At 57.3% G+C, this 13564-nt stretch overlaps 1 protein-coding gene across 14 annotated transcripts in view; it reads left to right on the forward strand.

Annotated features, from left to right (window-relative positions):
* Positions 1-13564, forward strand: part of DYSF (dysferlin) — a 208834-nt gene that overhangs the window by 129717 nt on the left and 65553 nt on the right. For all 14 annotated transcript variants that reach the window (XM_036262777.1, XM_036262775.1, XM_036262784.1 and 11 more), the window contains 4 exons: positions 5268-5449; positions 7494-7634; positions 8964-8993; positions 10336-10365. In XM_036262777.1, coding sequence (XP_036118670.1) covers positions 5268-5449; positions 7494-7634; positions 8964-8993; positions 10336-10365 — 383 coding nt within the window. The remainder of the gene's footprint in view (positions 1-5267; positions 5450-7493; positions 7635-8963; positions 8994-10335; positions 10366-13564) is intronic.

Consider the following 13564-nt stretch of genomic DNA (forward strand, 5'->3'; position numbering starts at 1 on the left):
TGGGCTCCGATGCCCTGCGCTGTGCTCCCCGACTGTCCCCTGGATGTGGGCCTTGGGGCAGCCTGGAGCCCTGGCTGTGTCTGCTTCCTTCCCCTGCCGAGGGCTTGGGGGAACACACAAGAATTTCCCGGGAAACACTTGTCGAATGATATTAAACTCAGTCAGGAAGGCAAGGCTGGTGGAGGTTCTGCTGTCCGGCTGCCGGAGGGTGTCACCCCGGGTGGGGTTTGGATGGTGTCCGGCACAGTTCTTGACCACTGGAGGGGTGAGGGAGGCACGTGGTCATGGGTGTGGGGCCTGTGCAGCAATGAAGCGTGAGACATGCAAAGTGATGCTCAGTTCAAGTGACTTCTTCCCTCGGATACGGGGCTGGGTTGCCCCTGCGCGGTGAGCATCTAGAGAGGCCCTGGGAGGACTTAGAACTCACACATCCTCAACACCACACCTACTGGGCGGCACCACCTCCCCAACGCAGCTCTTTGCTGTAGACTCAAAGGGAACTGGGGAGGCAGCTGTCTGCGTTGCCGAATCGTCCCCTGGGAATTCTGCTCTGCCCCTCCCCCAGTTGGGCCCCAATGTTGCCGTGGTTTGAGGGAGCCATAAGCTTTGCTTACAGAACTGCCACCAACATGAACGACCCTTGGGTAGCTCTGTATTGAGGCCACCACAGTCCAGAGAGTGGCCCTTAGCATGAGGGACCCAGAGACCCGTCTTTGAGAGTCCCATGGGTAAGTGGGCTCAGGGGACCTGGACTGGCTAACCAAGTGGATGAGAGTTGGTGAGTAGACCTGTTGCCAAGGATGGAGTATCTGTCAAGAAAGCACAAGGTCCTGTGCACTCTTGGATGGCCTCATGGCTCCTGGGAGGGCGGGTGCCGGCTGGGTGGTCCTGGGGGGGTTGCTGCTAGGCCCCTCTGCAGTGAGGTCTGATGAACCGAGGCTGCCTCTCTGGGGACCAGTGCTTTAGTGGCCGCAGATCCAGGCTCTGTCCTGGGTGGGGCTGGGCCGTTCTTGCATTGGACTCCCTGCGTCTGGACTCCAGTCGGCGTGCACCCCTTCTTCTGAAGCATAGTTTTCTGTGAAGGCTGGCTCTGGTTGGGGGAGTTTCTCATTGAGCTTAAGGGGCTGTTTTCCAAAGCGCATCAGAGACTTGTGAAATGTTCCACTTAAAGGGGTTCCTGAGCGAGAGAGATTGGGGAACGCTGCGCTCTTAGAGATTTACAATGCACAGTGGCCTTGGGGGCTCCGAGGTGGCTCGGAAAAAGGGGTCTGTTTGATTGTTTAAGCACTCATTAGCTCCCCAGAGAACCCACATTTCAAAGAACACATTTTGGGAAACGCTGATCTATCTATCTAGGATTCAGTCCAAATTGCTCAGCAGGAATCCAGGACCGTCTGTGATCTGCCCGCCTCCTCCTCCCTCCTCTGTCCTCACGGCCCTGGGAGCTCACTTTCTCCCCTCAGCCGGACCAGCGCCTCGCTGTTTCCCAAGCGTCCGTGCTGCTGGGTGCTCTCGGTCACCTGTGCTCGGTGCCCAGACACCCTCTTTCCCTTGGTCTGCTTCGGTAGCGTTCTTAAGATGCAGAGGAGGAGACCACCTTTGAGCAGACTGGGCTACCCTGGGCACCCCCCACCCAGCTCGTTATACACTCCGCTATTAAGTTGTGTATCACCTTGTATCGAAACTGTTTAGCTACAACTTCTCACTGGTAGCCATGATTTTAAGAGCCTGGACGGTGTCTCATTCATCTTCACACTCCTAGCACCATGCTTACCTACCACACGCTGGTTAGTCAATAGTTGTATGCTGAACGAATGATGGATGACAGATACCGCTGGAGTGAACATCTCTGTACATATAGGTTTTTGGTTAATTTGGATGATGCCCAGGAATATGGGAAATAGGGTATAAACAGTTTTATATTTTCCCGGGCACACTGCCCGATTGCTTTCCTGAAGAGTTACTGAATGGCGTCCAGCAATAAAGGAGAGTATACCTACTTCATCAAATATTTGCCAACACTGGGTTTTATAAATCTAAATAACTTTTTAAAATTTCACAGCGAAAATATTGCTGTATTATAGTTTTCATTTGCATTGCCTCACTGTGATGTGGTCCACTCTCTCTGAGGGACCCTTTCCCGTGAACATGGCGGCGGGAGCACCGGAGAAGGAGTCCCGGCCCTGTGTGAACATGGGCCAGTGACTTAGTCTTCCCGGGACAGAGCTCCCTCCTCTGGCAAGTGGGATGATGCTACCTGCCCTGGCCCTGAGTCCGGGGGTCTGAGCTGCCTGGTGGGAATGCAAAGTGCCCTCCCAGGAGCTCCAGGAAGCTCTGAGCAGCAGGGCTGGGATGCACATCACCCGCCTGGGGCCTCTCGTGGTCGTGGAGGCTGGTGGAGCCTTCCGTGATCATGGCCGGAGCTTCCCAGGCAGCTGTGGTCCTCAGGGAGCGCCAATCCAGCTGCCTCAACTCTGGATGTGCCCTGGATGGCTTGGCAGGCACCGCGAGGGCGTGCTGGCCCGCTGGTGGCAGAGGTGGCCCTGCGGACAGCGCGGGGCCGGCATGGCAGGGCGGAGATAGCTCCTCACCTCCCCTTCACCTCTCGACGGGATCTGCTCCGCGCTGCCCTTGGCTTTCCTGGAAGAGGGATGTGTCTGTGCGTCTGTCTGGCTTTCCTTCATCTGACCACCTTGCTTCAGCAACACCCACCCCCACTTGTTTCTTTTTTTTGGAGGGGCTGGCCCCTGTGGGGGGGAGGCCGGGCCCCAGCACACAGTAGCCCAGTGTCTGAGGCCCCGGGCCTCCAGGCCTGCTCTTTACAATGCCTTTGTTGTGTGTTTTTTCCTCCCATGGGCGGGCGGGGCACGTGTGTGGGTCTGGGTGATTTTTGTTTGAAAGCCGCCCCCTCCCGTCCCCCAGCGCTGAGCTCATTGCCTGCGCTGCTGGGCTGCTGGAAGGAGAGGGCCTGCTCAGGGGCCAGCGTGGGGGGTGCTGCCAACACCAATACAGCGTGCACGGCCTCCACAATGTGCAATTGTGATCTTTGTGTAAACGCGGTCGGTCTGGGGCTCGCGCGCTTATAAAAATAAAGCGTTGGGAAGCACGGGGGGTGGGAACAAAAGGGGCTTTTTCGCCGGCTCTCTAATATGGTTTTATTTATCGGAACGCTCCCTCTTTCCCTTACTGGAACCAGGGAGAGGTTCTCTGCCGAGCTTGGAGCTGATGGTATCACAGCCAGACGGTTTCATTAAATGCGCAGACGCCGCTGGGCCCTGCCAGGGGCAGGAAGGGAAGGGCGAAGGCCAGCCCTGCCAGGCTGGTGCATGGAAGAGGGAGCCTCGTGCCAGGGGGGCTCCCACCAGGTAGAGGTGGTGAAATGTGGTGGCATTTCTCCCCTGCCAAGAGCCTCCACTTCCCTCTTCTACCCCCAGAATCAGGTTCCAAACCGGTTTCCTGCAGGAAGTCCTCCAGGATTGACCCCATTGTGCTTTCCTGCCTAAGACTAACGAGCTCGTCCAGGCGGGTGGCTGCTGCCTGTTAGCCAAACCTGGCATTGTTCAGCCCACAGCCTCTGCTTCCTAACTGAGATCCTCTTCTCCCTTGGGTGACAGTCAGAATCTTAGGCCCTGCTCCCTCCATCCCATAATGGGAGTCCTCCCATTGCCCACCTCAACCTTCCCACCTCTTCTCCTGTCACTCTCTGCCACCTCCTGTGCAGTGGCCATGCATGCCACTTGTTCTCCCGTTTGTGGGGAAATTCTGTCTCCTCATCTCAGCCCCAGGATGGCAGTTGGACATCCCAGCACCTTTCCGAGGCCACCAGGGCAGAGGCTGTTACCTCTGAGGCTACTGAGGCCCTTTGGAGGCCACATGTGGGTCAGGGACAGCATTGGGTTGGGCACGAGGCTCAGAGGATGTGAGGTACTGCAGGATGGAGCAGGTGCGAAGGGTGCAGGGCATGTGCCAGAGCATTGAGCTCCACCCTCCCAGACATCTAGCAGACAGCTGCCAGCCTCCTGCACCCCCAGGCTGTCCTGCCATGTGCCCTCAGCATTCGGCTTTTGAGTCTTATAAAACGGGACCCTTCCCCTAGGCTGATGCCCTAATGGGAGAAGTCGGGGAGCCCCTTCTCCATGCCCTCTGCTCCTCTGCTAAATTACCGGCACTCAGTCCAATAGGTCCTTCCCTTGAATTGGTTTCCGAAGAAGCGTGGCCCTGGAAGGCATGTCAGTACCACCCGTGAACTTGTTAGAGATGCAAATTCTCAGGCCCCACCCCAGACCTGATGAATGAATCTCTGGGGTGGGACCCAGCAGTCAGTAAGCCTTCCAGGTGATTCTGCTACTGTTCACATTTGGAACCGCTGCCCTAGAATCTTTTCTAGTGACTCCAGCCTTCCCTTTGGGACTAGGCAGAGGGAATGACTAGGGGGTGGGTCCCAGGCCAGCGTGGCTGGGGCTGACGTGCTGGAAAGGAGCAGGGGACAGCAGGGAGCTGCAGGGGCCTTGGGCTCCTCTCTCACCACCCACTACTGAACAGCTCTCGAGTCCACGTGCCCCTCTGTAGTGCCTTCCTGCCCACCACCATCTCTGCCTGGACCCTTCTAGCAGCCTCTAGCGGGTCTCCCTGCACTCAGTCCTGCCCACTCCAGTCTGTTCTCCACGTGGCAGCCAGAGTGAGCTTGCGAAATGCAGCCCTAGCACCCTGTTCTACTGCACCATCTCTGTTCTACTCTCCCTTCTTCAAAGAAGCCAGATTTCTCCCTCACACCCTCTATCGGACCTTCATCTGTTCTTCAAAGCACTCATCAAAATCGTAATTTTATGTTTGCTTGTACGGATTATGGTTTTGCTCCAATGGTATTCTCAGCCCCTAGCACTTAGCCCCAAGCCTGGTATGCAGAAGGCACTCAGTAAATGCTTGTTGGATGAATGAATGAACACGTAAATGAGCCATCCAGGGACCCACTTCTTCCAACTGGACCTTGCCCCATGGGGACCAGCCCAAGGAGGAGCCCAGAAGGGAAGTTCTCCGGATTTCTGGGTTCTCTTGCCTGGATCCAGGCTCCTTTTCCCCAAGGTGACCCACCAGTCTGCTCACGGAGGGCAGGGAGAACCCCTGGGAAACGGGCTCCCACCTGACACTGTTGCCCCAGAGTGGTAGGCACAGCTCTGCTCCAGCTTTGGGGCCCACGTGACTCCTGCGCAGGCACCTCTCACGTCTCTGCTGTGTGTTGTCTCCCGTCCCGGCCCCCGGCCACACAGATCCCTATGCGATCGTCTCCTTCCTGCACCAGAGCCAGAAGACGGTGGTGGCGAAGAACACCCTGAACCCCACCTGGGACCAGACGCTCATCTTCTATGAGATCGAGATCTTCGGCGAGCCGGCCAGCATCGCCGAGCAGCCGCCCAGCATCGTGGTGGAGCTGTACGACCACGACACCTACGTGAGTGTCCTGCCCGCTGCCTCCAGCGGCCCGGGGACAGATGCTGCTACGGGGCGGACACCTCCGAGCCAGGCACCTCTGAGCAGAGCTGTCCCACAGAATGTCCTTTGCTGACAGAAATGCTCTGGGAGCCACTGGCCACATGTGGCTGTGGAGCCGTTGAAATGTAACTGAGGAACTGCAGTTTCAATTTTGTGTGGTTGTAATGAACTAAGCTTTAAATTGAAATAGCCACAGGCGGCTAGTGGCTCGGTGCTGGACAGCGCAGCGGCAGGTTCCCAGGAGGGAGAGCTCGCGGGTGTGGGGATGCGCAGGAGGCTGTGGGAAGGCGCAGGCCCTGGAGGGACCGTGACCTTGGGTGCTGGTGCTGGGAGGAGGCAGAGGGGCAGTCCAGCAGAGCCTGGGGGCGACTGGGGGAGAGGAGGGCAGGTGGGGAAGGAGGGAAATGAGAATGAGGCCCGGGGAGCAGGGGAGTGACAAGGTCAGAGTGGCGTTTTAAAAGGAGGAGAGAAGATGGGGTGCTGTGTCAGTTGAGGGTGCTGTGTCAGTTGATGGGGCATGTGGCAGAGGTCGACTTCCACACTGCGGGCAGCAGTGTGATGAAGGGGGGAGGCAGCGTTTGGAAGATGTTTCCAGAAAGGGTTGGCATGACTGGATGTCAGGTGCCCTGGGAGGGTGTGGTGACTGGGGTGGGATAAGGTGAGGCTGTTTGGGGTACCCCCCAGGTGGTGGGGGCCAGCTGGCAGTGGGCAGTGCATGCTCTTCCCTGGGAAGGAAAGCTGGCTCTTGGGGGGGGGGCACCTGGAGTCTATTCAGGGCCATTTGGAGAAGAGCGCAGGGCCTGGTGCCTTTGTGGCAGGCGGAGGAGGGAGGAGCACCAGGAGGGTGCTGGGCCAAGGGACTACGCTGAAGAGCAGGTGCAAGCCATAGTCTCTTCTGGGTGGGTGGGCTCCTGGGGGAGAGCAGAGCTGTGCTCATTGTTAATACAGGCAGGCAAGTCAGCACTGTTGGCAAATGCCCATCGCCCTGAGCTCCTGGTGTCCTGGCTGCCCCAGCTCCCCTTCCCCCAGCCTCTCTGTGACCCATCAGTAGGACAATACCTAGCCCAGAGGAGTCTTGGGGAGCCCTCCTAGTGCTGTGGCTGGTGTCCACTCTGAGTGGTTGGTGCTGGACTGTCACTTGCTGACCTGGGCACTATGCAGAAGCTGGTGGTGGCTCCAGAATGGCTCAGTGGGATGTCCTCAGCAGTGAGGTGACTGCAGGTGGGGCCACGGCCCAGGCCTGTTCTGGGTTTCTCCAGCTGAGAGCCACATTCTGTCACTGCCCCTGCCCTCGGGAAAGCTAACTACAGGACCAAATCCACAGGCCAGCAGGGTCACAAAGGGCCATGTCAGAGGCTGAGCGTGGGCAAGGCTGTGAGTTATGGCTAAGAAGGGCAGAGGGCAGTATGGCTGGAAAGGCCAGGGACGAGAGGCCAACCAAGACCAGCAGGCGGGAGTAGAGAGTGTCGGGGGAGGGAAAGAGGCAGGGCAGGAGAGGTGAGCAGGCTCCAGGGAGGGGGCCTTCCATCCCAAGAGCAGAGTTTGGACTTTAGGCAGTGGGGAGCCAAGGAAGGTGCCGAGCAAAGGACGAAACATCGTTTTAGCAAGACTCAGATCATTTGATGAGTGTGATCACAGTTTCCCAGCTGGAAGGCAGTAGAATTTAAAGATGAAATGAACAAAAGTCATTGGAAATGGCAAATGCCTATTCTGTGAGGGCATTAGAGAAATGTTAGGATCCTGTCACTCTAGTCTCTGACGGGCTCACAGCTTGATTAATTTAAAACAACGCCAGTGCCACTTGGACCTACAGAGCATCTTCCCCACCACCATGATGGGAATTCAAATCTAGCAGCAGTGACAAAGAGGGCAGAGCTCCCTATTCAGCACTGGGGGCTGCTGTTTAGAGTTCAGGAGGCCAGATGTGTGTCTGGCAATGCCCCTGAGGCGACCAGAGCCCTGGGGTGAGGATGCTGACTCTTTCTTCTCCACTTCCTGCCCAGGGTGCAGATGAGTTTATGGGACGCTGCATCTGTCAGCCGAGTCTGGACCGGATGCCCCGGCTGGCCTGGTTCCCCCTGACTCGGGGAAGCCAGCCGGCGGGTGAGCTGCTGGCTTCTTTTGAGCTCATCCAGAGAGAGAAGGTGAGGCTGGGCCATGTCCAGATCCAGGAGGCAGTGAGTACTTGGTGGGGAGTCTGGGTGGGCACACGCGGGGACAGCCGACGGAAGGCAGGGGGCTGCCAGTTCAACCCCTTCCTCTACCGTGCCTGCACTCAGTGGGGAGCCCTGCATGGAAATCAGGTCTCAGCTGAGATGGGTTTCTGCCATCTCTCTTGGCCTTCTGGGGATTTGTGCAATGCAATGAACTGCAAACACATGCTGGTAGGAGTGAGGGGGAGCATCGCAAGGGAGCAAATGCTCCAGATCTCTGGATGTAGCCCAATTTATTTGCAGAGTGGTTCCCCAGGTTACATGTTGATTTAGGTAAGTTATTTCCTTGAGACGGTGCCTCTGCTGACCATACAGCCAAGCCTTATCTCTCACTTTTTACAGGGAAAGAGACATCAAAGATAAAAAAATAAATCCATGCTTGCCTGGGCATCCACATCTCATTATCCTCTCAGGGTGGTCTTCCAACCCTTTGTCATGCAAACCTTATCTATTTACATGCTAACAAAACATTCAGTACCAAACAGGGTGGCCTTCCTGCCCTCCAGGCAAACTCTCTGTCTACACACACTTTGATCCTAGGCTGGCCAGGTCATGAGAATGCACATCACAAAGTCATAATTTGTTCATCCACCAAACCCACATCCCTACAGTTTCAGCCATCTTTTCCGAACCCCAGTTCGGATGCCATCTAACTTTGGGGTTGAATGCTGGAATCTGGACTGTCCTAGAATGTCTGAGTCCTCTGGCCACTGGATGTATTTTTCCCTGGGTCATGTATTTTTCCTGAGGTTGTTTCTGGGAGGAGGATCTGGTTGGGGGGCAGAGGCTTACTTGTGATGGTGGTGGTGGTGGTGGGGGTTCCAAGGACAAGTAGGGGCAGGACCTCAGCTCAGCATTGCTGTGCCACAGCCCAGCTGTGTGATCCTGGGCCAGCAGTTCCTGCTGTAAAATAGGGGGTTTGGGTTCGAACTACATCATCAAATGTGCTCTTAGGGTGATGTGAACCCCAATGTGTAAGCCAGATAGCAGTGGGGCTGCTCCAGGTGAAGAGTCTGGAGGGGGACAGTATACTGCCAACCTGGCTTCCCTGGCACCTTCCCACCACTCCCGGGCAGCTCTGAGGGGAGCCCGGGCCTCCGAGGAATAGTCTGCAGACCGCTGGACAGTCTGATCACTGACTGTCACAGTATTCCATGAGTGTCATTCTGTGGTTGGAGATGTCCTGGCCTGGCCAGGGCAGAGAGGGGGTGACGGGTCCTGAGTGCCAGGCCCCTGAGCAGCTCTTTTCCTTCCCTCTAGCCAGCCATCCACCATATTCCTGGGTTTGAGGTGAGTCTGCTCTCAGCTTTCCTTCTTCAAACTCCCTGCTGGCCTCCCCGTGCTTGCGGCTCTGCGCCCTGCTGATGAGGGCAGCAGGCGTCCCCCCACTGTCCTGCCCAGGCGGAGGGGGCCGGTGGGCCCCAGGGGTGGGGTGGACAGGGGCTGGGGTCCTGACCCAGCTCGGGCCTTTTCTGCCCATCTTCCCTGTGAAGATCACACTCTCAGACTGAAGGGACCTCGTGCTCACTCTTAGCCAGGTTGCGTGTTAGAATCCCCCGTGCTCAGGCCCCGCCCGGGACCAAACAAAGCGCAGTCTGTCAGGGTGTGGCCCAGGTACTGGTAGTTTCGAGCTCCCTGGGGATTTTAATGTGCAGCCAGGGCTGAGAGCCAGTGACTTAGCCCAGCGGTTGTCCGCCAGCATCACCTGGGATGTTGGTGGAAACTTCTTGGGTCCCACTACAAACCCACCAAAGCAAACTGAGGGGCAGCGCGGCAGCGTGTGTTCACGAGCCCTCGGAGGGTTCTGACACCTACTCGAGTTTCAGAAGCTCCGATTTAGACCACAGTTCCCAACTCACCGTTCCCACCGTGACCGGGTCTCTGTCCCCACTAGAGATACTTGGTTCTCTAAAGAGACTTGGTTCCCTCGTCCCTGCGCTCCTTCCTCTGGGCATCCTGGTAGAAAACGCAGACCTTTCACTGTGGTACCCAGGCTCGTTTGCTTCAGGAGATACTGCTCTCGGCCAGGCTCCGCTGCAGATTTGAGGAGCGGTCACTGGGGCCCTGTTTGGATGCCTTCCCCTAGAAGCAGCTCCCACAGTTCGCAGACAGCTGTTACCACGCAGGCCAGCCTCCTGGCCCCCACTCCCCCCACCCGCCCTGGTCTCTCTCCCTGTCCTTCTCCTGTCAAGTCCAAGGCCCCGATCTCAGACTGCCAGGCCCTGGGGATCTGGTTGGCTCCCCAAGGTCACATGCTCTGATAGTAGCAGCAGCTCTCGGATCCGAGGCCTCTTAGCTTCCTGGGGCTGCCTCACAGGTCTGGGCCCTTAATCACCTGTTTGCCATTTTCCTTTTCTCCTGACACTTCCAGAGATGCCCGGCACTGGGGTTATGTTTTGGCCTCCTCTCCTTACCGTCCCTCAGCATCAACATCCCTCACACCTCTGTCAGGGGCCACATGGAGGACGTGGCTAGAGGCACATGGCACTTGCTGGATGGGAGGTGATTTCTGTGGGCTCCTCTTAGCTCTGCTCCAGCCTAGTGTTCCTTGTCACTGATGGCGAACTTTTACCCTCCCCCTCTCCTCTTCTCACCCGCTCCTGGATGTGCAACGGCCCATGATGTGGTCTAGGTGCAGGACACATCACGGATCCTGGAAGAGGTGAGGTGGACCCTCATGGCTGTGGTGTGGCTGGCGGTGGGTGGGCAGAGACAGGGAAGGTAGAAGCCACCCTTGGGCACGTGCCCTGGAGCCTTCAGGGTTCCTGGTTCTCCACTGGGCATCTGTTGCACGGAGACCTATCTGGACGTCATCCCCTCACCCTGTGAAGATCCAGGGCTGCCTGGTGTGTCCTGGAATGATTCTGGCCCCAGAGAGCTTGCTGCTCGTTGAAGGCCAAATTCACTGAGACCTCATGGGTCTCATCTGGCTGAGGACCAGGTGGGATGTTTTCAAGAAGAAAATGTTCGTAAGAGGCTGGAGTAGTCAAGGAAGCCTTTCTGGTGGAGGTGGCATTAGTCAGACATTGTTTCAGGAAGAAGCCACCCAAGGAAGGGGCCAAGCACCAGTTTAGGGCTGCTGGTTGAGGGGCTGGGGTGGGTCGGGGATTCCTAGGTTCCAGAAGTTTGGGATTTGTGTCCAGATGAAGCAGATTTCGTCCTCTGCCTGGAGGATGAGGAGCATCTTCCCTATGGCTTCCTGCACATCTGTGAGCGGGTCCTCATGAATGAGTAGGGCAGAGGCCGGGGAGGAGACAGGAATGAGAGCCCTAGTCAGATGGGGGCTGGGCAAAGGGCAGCTACTTCCTGCCGTCAGGGAATCCCCAGGCAGGGAGTGAACACCATTTGACATTTGCAGTGCAATTTGGACTTGAAGTGCAGGGTCAGGATGTGGGATCTGCAGGCCCCGCGCCCCTTACCTCACTTCCTTTTGCTCCCAGACCGAGGTGGGGTCCGCCAAATGAGCTGGCCGTAACTGCGCCTGACAGGCAGCCTCCTGCTTTTGGCTGGAGCTGGAAAGACTGCCGATCTGGAAAGGGGAACGGAGTCCTGTCCAGGGAAGCAGCACGGAGCCCTCTCTCAATTGAGAGCATTCTGTGGCCAAAACCCACAGCCTGCTCTGTAGAAGACCCAGCCCAGGGATGAGTTATTAAAAAAAGTTACAATCCTTAATCATTGGATTTGTAATATGTAGCAGTAAAGGCTCAGATTCCGAGAGCAAGGATCTGGCTGTGGTCTCCTTGTCAGGAAGCAAATCCAAATGTGCAGCTTTTGGGCCAGACCCCAAAGAGGGCCGAGTGTCCTGCTGCAGGGCCGGCCATGGGCTGAGGCGGGTGTGGGTCACCGGGGCTAGGCGAGAGCCAGTCCTGGGATTTGTGGGGCACAGGGCCGGGCTAAGCCATCAGGTTCAGAGGGTCTGAGGTTCCTGAGGATAAATAGAGTAACAACTTGTCCAGAGAACCACCCCAGAAGATGACCTTGTAACCCCCCTAATTCCCAGGGGCCCCCTTCCCAGCCCTGGGGCCAATAGCTTATCTACTTCCCTTGCACTTGAAGGCTCAGCCTCATGCCTAGGTCCTGGGTCCTATTTGGTTTTAAGAATCCTTTGGGTACTGGCTGGAGACAGCGGATCCTGCTGCTGCTGCTGGTGCCCCAGGAAACTTGACGCCTGCGCAGAAATTTTCTGACTTTGTTGGCTAAGCTCTTGCCTTACATCCTTCATTCAGCCCCATCTAGACTCGAGCCTGGTCCCTGTGAGGATTGCTCCAGGCATCCCGGAGGGCCGTGATGATCCATGCCAGGGGCCAGATTCTTAGATAGGGAGGGAGGGTGAGGTCAGGGAATTGTCTGGCTGCAGGAGGTGTAGGTTGGGAAGCAAGGGAAAGCAGGAGACCGCTGAGGAGGCTGAGGGGACTGAGGATGGTTTAAGGAGACCTCTCTGGTGGGCAGTGCCTCTGGGCCAGCGCAGCCCAAGGCTGTGTGGGAGACAGTGTCTGCGAATGAGATGAACCGCGATCTGTCCGTGCTGAGGGCCCCCAGAGCAGATGGAGGGCAGTGGGGAGGAGCAGGGATTGGCAGGTGGGGGCGGGAGTTCAGCTGTCAGTGCTGTGGGCTGGGGCATGGCATTACTTGGGGCCAGTTTGTTGGGTGAGATTTCTCCCCCAAGCTTTATGCCCATCTGGAGGGTCCCTTTCCGGGGCTCTTGGCAGAGAAAGGGAACTATGGTGTCCTGTGGTCGAGACTCTGTGACGTCTGGGAGACCCGGGTGGGTGCAGAGAGCAGGGGTGGAGGGCGTCCCTCCTGGCTCCCCAGCCTGTCTCTCTGTCTTGCCTGCTCACTTTCCCTCTTCCCGCTCTCCCTTCGAGTTTCCCTCTTCCTCTGTGCTCCTTGGCCCTGGCTCCCTCTCTCCCTCCTTCTCCCGCCTCTTCTGAGCCCTCTGTCTCGTTTCTTTTCCTTTTTGTCTGGAGAACAAAGGCAGTCCGTGCTGCCAAGGGGAATGAGTTCAAAGAAACTGCAATTTTAGATTTCCTGAGAACTGGGGAGTGTGCACATGCACGTCGGAGTGTGTGCGAGTGTGTACACTTGGAACGGCACACACGTGCACGCACATGCGGCAGAGGAGGGGCTGGCCGACTCCTGCCTGTGCCGAGGGAGACCCACCTGGGGCCTGACCCCTGAAGGGCTGTGTGCTCCTGGTCCCGTCAGGGAGGGGATGCCCGTCGGACTGCCTGCTCCGAGGTGTTTCACTGGAGGCTCAGGGGCCAACCAGATGTTACCCCCTCAGTCCTTCCGAATCCAGACGACAGGGGATGGCTTTTAGTCTGAGATGTGCACGAGGTACTCTCCTGCACCCCAAATCCACTAGGAGGAAAAATTTGGTGTTTTGCAATCAGGAAAATAAACCCAGTGGTCCCCATCCCCCATCCCTCCCCTAAGGCCTTAATTTAAAACACTGTTTTTCCTCCGAAGTGTAATTAGAGCAACATGTTGTTCCTAACGAGCTGGGTGGGGCAGGCAGACAATGGAGCCCTCCCAACCCGCCTGGCTGCCCCTGCCTGGAGCTCCCTAAGGAGCCAGGATCTGAATGTCCAGAGGGTCCCCTGACTGTCCCCTGCTGGGTGAGGTGGGGGTCTATGGGCTACTGGTGGCAGAACTGACCTAGCTGGCTGGACGGGCGGGTCAACATGTGCCCTTGCCCTGGGGTGAATGCCTGTCTCCGTGTGGTCACTCCCAGGACTGGGGCCGGAAGTCCCCTCATGGTTCAGGGCCTCGGCCCCTGTGCTGAGCTGACCAGCAGGAGCGATAGATGAAAGGGGGTTCAGGTGTAGTCTGCTCTGATGGGGGACAGAGCCCTGTTTGTC

The sequence above is a fragment of the Molossus molossus genome, unplaced genomic scaffold, assembly GCF_014108415.1.
Source record: "Molossus molossus isolate mMolMol1 unplaced genomic scaffold, mMolMol1.p scaffold_m16_p_15, whole genome shotgun sequence".
Taxonomy (NCBI): domain Eukaryota; kingdom Metazoa; phylum Chordata; class Mammalia; order Chiroptera; family Molossidae; genus Molossus; species Molossus molossus.